The 6,194-nt window shown below is 40.3% G+C and overlaps 1 protein-coding gene across 1 annotated transcript; it reads left to right on the top strand.

The window, feature by feature from the left end:
• The first annotated feature begins 684 nt into the window (after positions 1-684).
• Positions 685-3,150, top strand: lpar6a (lysophosphatidic acid receptor 6a). Its single transcript, XM_004560541.3, has one exon. It carries the CDS (start codon positions 1,490-1,492, stop codon positions 2,543-2,545), a length of 1,056 nt encoding a protein of 351 aa, XP_004560598.1. The 5' UTR covers positions 685-1,489; the 3' UTR covers positions 2,546-3,150.
• The last annotated feature ends 3,044 nt before the right edge of the window (positions 3,151-6,194 follow it).

Here is a 6,194-nt window from a genome sequence, read left to right as displayed (position 1 = left end):
TTCCCATACTTTCTGTCAGATGAGTGGAGACCCTGTGGGGTTTCAGAGAACTTCTCAGGCACTTTTGGCCTCCTGCTGTTATTAACAGCTTAACTAATGAGGGGAAAAATAATAAAATCAAGCCTTTTTAAAATGAAAAAGTATATTAGCAGTAAAGTGTTACAATAACAAAAGTAATAGCTCTTATTAAGCTAAAAAAAAAAAAAGTGTTTCCAACATCCCAACTCAATTTCAAAGTAGGTAGTGATGAGAGGAGGTGAAGTGCAGTATTTTTAGCTGTAGACATGTTGTAGCCTATGTTGTACAGCGTGACATATTTTATTATCCAAACATGTAACCCATTTGTAGAAAGCAAATATTTTACCTATTTTTCTTGTCTCAATAGATGAAAATTTTTATGTGCTTTTACAAAAACAAATATTCAGCAATTACAAGCTTAACATTTTACTGAAAAACGGGTCAAGAGAAAAACTTGAACCTTTTCTTTTAAATGTATTTCAGTGATCTGTGTTTCAAATTCTGTGACAGTATTTTAGAGTAACTATGAGCTCATTTTTTAAATTAAGTTTCCTCTCAATGCACTTCTGTTTATGTGGTTGACTGTAAAAGCAGACAAAGGAGTAGGAGGACCAGAGGCAGTGGGAGGAGTTACTACAGCTTCTCTCTCTTCTACCCAAACTGCAAAAAACTGCCGGGTACAAAGGAGTAGTCGAGCCTGAGTGGTGTGATGAGTGGTGAGCAAAAGACCCCGAGGCTGTATGAAGAGGAGTGAGAGAGATACTGGTTGAGCAACTAGGTTAGTAAAACAAAGAAGGGAAAGGAAAGAGAAACTGAGGGCAGACAGAAGACAAAAACACATTGAATTGTCACGCTGAGAGCTCTGCTTGGAAAGAACCATGGTCATTTGTGGTCATGACCATGTGGGAGATGGAAAGCTTATGACGACTTCACTGATTCGGAGCTGAGAAGAACAAAACCACAAGGCTGGGTTTTGACAAAGAACAAGAATCCTGCCATGAGGTCACTTCTCTAATGGACCTGAATGTGGATTTCCCATTTCTCTCTTTGTGGATTGAGCAGCTCGTGATTATTTGGGACCTTGAGAGCAAAAAGGTGGCACATTCATGTGACTGATTTATCTGAGTAAGTAAAGCTAACCCTCTAACTTGTGGGGTGCTGTCTGGCCGAGAGACAGGGCAGGGGGAGGGGAAGACACTCCAGCCTGGATCTCTGTCCTCTGGGAGGGGTCTTTTCAACTGAGGTAACCCCCGAAATAACATCCAGAAAAGGGAGGGAAACATGCAGCAATATGCACCGCTGTGTTGAACAAAAAAAAAAAAGTTGCTCTAATGGATTGAGCATCTCTCAGTACTGAACTGTTCTCTTCTTCATAATTCATTCATGGTCAGTTGATCGTGCTGGAAATACCTTTCCCTGAAGAGCTATTGCATAACAAACACTTCCCATCCCTGCAATCTTAAAACTGATAATGATAATGTACAACAACTCTTCAATATCCAACTCATGCATCAAGAATGATGGGTTCAAATATCCACTATACAGTACGGTCTTCAGCATTGTATTTGTTGTTGGACTTATCACCAACGTTGTGGCCATCTATATATTCTCCTGCTCTCTGAAAATGAGGAATGAGACCACAACCTACATGATAAACTTGGTATTGTCTGACCTTCTGTTTGTCTTCACCCTGCCGCTACGGGTCTTCTATTTCATCAACCAGAACTGGCCTTTTGGAGGGATTCTCTGTAAATTGTCTGTGTCACTTTTCTACACCAACATGTATGGCAGTATTCTCTTCCTCACCTGCATTAGCGTGGACAGGTTTTTGGCCATTGTGCACCCCTTTCGCTCAAGGACGCTCAGGACCAAGCGCAATGCTAAAATAGTATGTGTTGGTGTATGGGTGCTGGTGCTTTCAGGCAGTATCCCCACAGGATTCTTGTTGGATACCACCTCAAATGAAAAAGGAAATGCCACTTACTGCTTTGAGAATTTCTCATCCAAGCAGTGGAAATCATCCCTCTCTAAAGTGGTGATTTTCATAGAGACAGTAGGCTTCCTCATCCCCTTGCTACTCAACGTATTTTGCTCCATCATGGTGTTACAGACTCTGCGCCGTCCCCAAACTATCAGCCGTGGTGGGAACATGAACAAGAAAAAGATCCTGCGTATGATAATCGTGCACCTTACTATTTTCTGTTTTTGTTTCATCCCCTACAATGTAAACCTGGTTTTCTATGCTCTAGTCCGTACTAAAATTTTAGGAGGCTGTTATGAGGAGTCGGTGGTTCGAACCATCTATCCAGTAGCCCTCTGCATTGCTGTATCCAACTGCTGCTTTGATCCCATTGTTTATTACTTCACCTCAGAGACCATTCAGAATAGCTTCAAGAGGAAGTCTCAGACCACTTGTAAATATGACAGCAAGTTCTCTGAGGCTCTGCACTCAGAATCCACCACCAATCTGCAGTGTAGTCTAAGTCATCTAAAAGCTAAAGTCTTTCACGGTGAGTCTTCAGTGTGAAAATGGGGTCACTACGTCCAGGGTAAAAGATAAAACTCATCCATCCATTAAAAAAAAAGACAGATCTGATTTTTTGTTGTTTTTTTGTTTCGTTGAGCGCTTTATCTGTTTTAGTCTCAGGGCAAATGTCCGGATCTGGTCTTCACAGCCTCTGTTTTGCAGTATTAACATATGAACTTTTTCACAACTGTGGTTTTAATGTTACTACTTTCTAATTTTCATTTCCTGTGGAGTTAAATGTAATTATGTAAAGCACAATTAAAGTCGTCTATGACGTTTAAGGGAAAGTGATCACTGAACAGCAGGACAGTTATGAAACTGACTGCTTCATATGCTTGTGCGTTTGTACATTTCCGTGGTAAGTTGTGGTGCTAACTTTAGACTGTTATCTATTTAATTAACATAAAGGTATATCAAGCTATAAATGTGCAGGGCTTTTTTTTTCTTTAAATGTACAGATAGATCACATAAGCGCCCTGTTGTGTTTGGCTGGTATTTCATGTTTGGACTCGATGTCTTTAATGACCTTAAATGCACTGACTGAGTTCCTCATGCTGCACTCATGCCACAGCAATGAATAAAAGTTATGTAATACCTAAAACAAATGATTGCATCTGAAACTTTTTGTCATTTGAATCAACAACATGCTCTTAATGCAAAAATTTCTGTGGTTTGTATTGTTAAACGTGGCAGCTCCGGAATATACAAATATGTTACTGGCACATTACACGCTTATTTGCATTTAACTGTCGTGACATCGGACTTCCAGTTCCAGTTCCAGTGGTGACTAAAAAGTTAAAAACTGTTGTAGCATCCTGCACCAAGCAAAACAGAGCAAAACCTCTTGTTGCTAAAAATGTTTCGAGGATTAGTCTTGCACGCAAAGAGGTTGTACAATTGTGGAAGCAGAAAGTCTTTTGGAGATCGGTAAAAAGAAGAAGTGTTTTTGTTGCTAACTGACAAAAACATACTCTTAAAATTTGTCACCAAACAACTTGTAAAAGAAATACAAGGAAATGTTGTATTCAGAAGCATTAAGAACATCAAAGCTTGTGTGTGCCAAAATGATCAATGTTTAAACACTGTAAGAGGATCAACAGGGGTTCAACGAATGCCATTTAGGCTTTTTTAAAGTTAAATAGAGATTACATTTTATCATCTTGGAACATTTTATTTTCCTCATCTACAAGGGCACAAAGTGACTATAATACAACCCAGAGGTCTGCCACAGAATCGTGCAATTTGTACAGTGAATCAGGATGTCTTTGTTCAACATGAGATTACATTTCTACCAGCCAGGCAGCATAACAAATAATCGCTCACACATTTGTGTAAATACAAAGCCTGTGAAATATTTTTCACACATGCTCACTCTTGCTGTGAGCAACTGCACCGATGATAAGACATGAGCGAGGAGCACGCACAGCATGTGAGAACAGCCAGCACACAGCCCCCTAACTTTATTGACATAGCCTGAATTCGAAGGTCAGTCGACTGCACTTTATTTATACGCCCCATACCCCATCTCCGCTTTTGAGGCCATGTGACTGAGTCAAGGCCAGGATTAAAAACCTGGGATGTTATGAAGACAAACAAGTATCTACGCAGAAGGCCGTCATCATGAACACATGACCACATGCTTACTGAGCAACATTGTAACAGTCAAAAAACCACAACGGCACGTTATGGATCTGTCACTGTGCGTGACTGTATAAGGTTGTGTAATTAGCTAATGCACTCTAACCATCAGGTTTTCACAGCACTTGATAGACAAAGCAAAGGTCAGCACAGATAGAACAGTGATGTAGGAAGCCATACAGGAAGTCACATATTTAAACCTGATTTAAACGTCTCATATTTTTATAAGCATACATTTTGCACATTGCTTCACACCTTTGTCTTTCTGTATCAGTGACTGATGCAACTTGCCATTTTATTGAAAATTTCTAAGTATGCTGCTTAATCTCATGGGTTGTGTATAAGAAAAAAAGTCAAACGCCGGTGCAAAGTCACTGTGTCAGGGATTAAACCCCTCACATGATCCCAGCAGGATCCTCTCCACAGCAGTTATCTAATCAGCTTGACCTCTCCTTCCCAGCAGGCTGCAGGATGAGAAAACACAGACACGGCACTGCTTGTCAACACAAACTGTTCAGGATTGCTCTGGTAATTTTGCATGGGAGCATTCATCAAAGCATACTGCAGTGTGACCTGTGAGTTTCTTATGCCATTGATGCAAAGATAATGCATCAATAGCAGTACCACTGAGTCTTAGACTGTAACGTGCAAAGAAAGTTTGACAAGTTTTCACATTTACCATAAAGTAGAGATACCATAATGTAAACAAGTAATTTAGGACTAGTGGTATCGTCCAAGGTCATACAAAACAGCAACAATGTTTGGGCTGTTGTACTGCCTGCATCAGGGTCATTACAGTTAATGTCAAACTGCAAGTCTTAGTAGAGACAAAAACGAGTCTGGATCTACACTTTAGCTTTAGGTTCATGTTCCCATGTGAGAAATCCAACTGTTTTTAAAATAATCCTCTGAAGGGGCTGTGTTGATGTTCTCTCAGTCTGTTTTGAGAGTCATTTCTGCTCGGACACCTACAGAGGCTTCACTGTGTGTATGTGTGTGTGTGTGCTTTTTGGGTGGGGTTGTAGTGAGATTTAGGTGAAGTTGTCACATGACAGTGACTAAATGGATGTGAGGAAAGAGGGTCTCTGTTGAGGATCATCAGCCGTTTTCCCCCCTGCATGTCTTACAGGAAACATTTAAAAAGGAAGTCGCTGTCGTGATATGGACACTGCCTGTTGTATCTACTCCAGTTTCCCACAATTCTCTCTGAATCAGCCTCATATACCATATATATCATATTTTATATTTTCAAACTCATCTTGGTTTGCTTTTTTTCTTGGAAAATTGGCATTATCATCATTATAAGAGAAGGTGGGCACCAGGCTACTTGTCTTCAAGGCATTTTTCCTGCCTGGGAAGGAGATGGTAATAAAAGCAAAGTTTTAGCTAATGAGTTGCCAGGATGTGGTTTGAAAAAAAGAATGTTACTCATAACTACACAAGAACTTCACTCACTTATCTAAAATCAGAAGCAGCACTTAACTAATAACCAAATGTGGAATGAGTACAGTGTGTGCAGGGAGGCAGGCAAGCAGGCTAAATAACCAGACAGAAATTATCTTCCTTCACTCTCTTGTCACCTTGGACTATAAACAGGCGTTATCAACCCTTGGAGGAGTTCTGTGTCCAAATCAGCTTTTGGTTGAATAATGTCTTGGCAGTAACGTCTTGGGAATGAAACAAAGCATGACCAGCATGTTGATAAAACACTCCCTTCGTCAGGGTACCATGGTGTCTAGCAAAACATGCAGCACAAATAGCATTTGGCTCATTAGGGGAGGAAAGTTCATTCTGGTCTCCCGTATATTTCAGGAATGAAGGCAGGAAATTAAATAGAGACAATTCGACTGGATTTAACTGAAAGCGTGTGCACAAGTCACATCACTGTTCTTGTCTTTAATGACTGCATGAGTCTACCTCTAGGAATGAATACAGCCTGTTGCAGCTTGTTTTGCATTAGTACAGGTGGCAGGAACCCTGATGCAAGATGATTCATGGACAACAAAACTCT

Source organism: Maylandia zebra, linkage group LG14 (genome assembly GCF_041146795.1).
Source record: "Maylandia zebra isolate NMK-2024a linkage group LG14, Mzebra_GT3a, whole genome shotgun sequence".
Classification (NCBI taxonomy): domain Eukaryota; kingdom Metazoa; phylum Chordata; class Actinopteri; order Cichliformes; family Cichlidae; genus Maylandia; species Maylandia zebra.
Note: the sequence above shows the minus strand (reverse complement) of the source record. Positions and strands in the feature narration are given on the sequence as shown.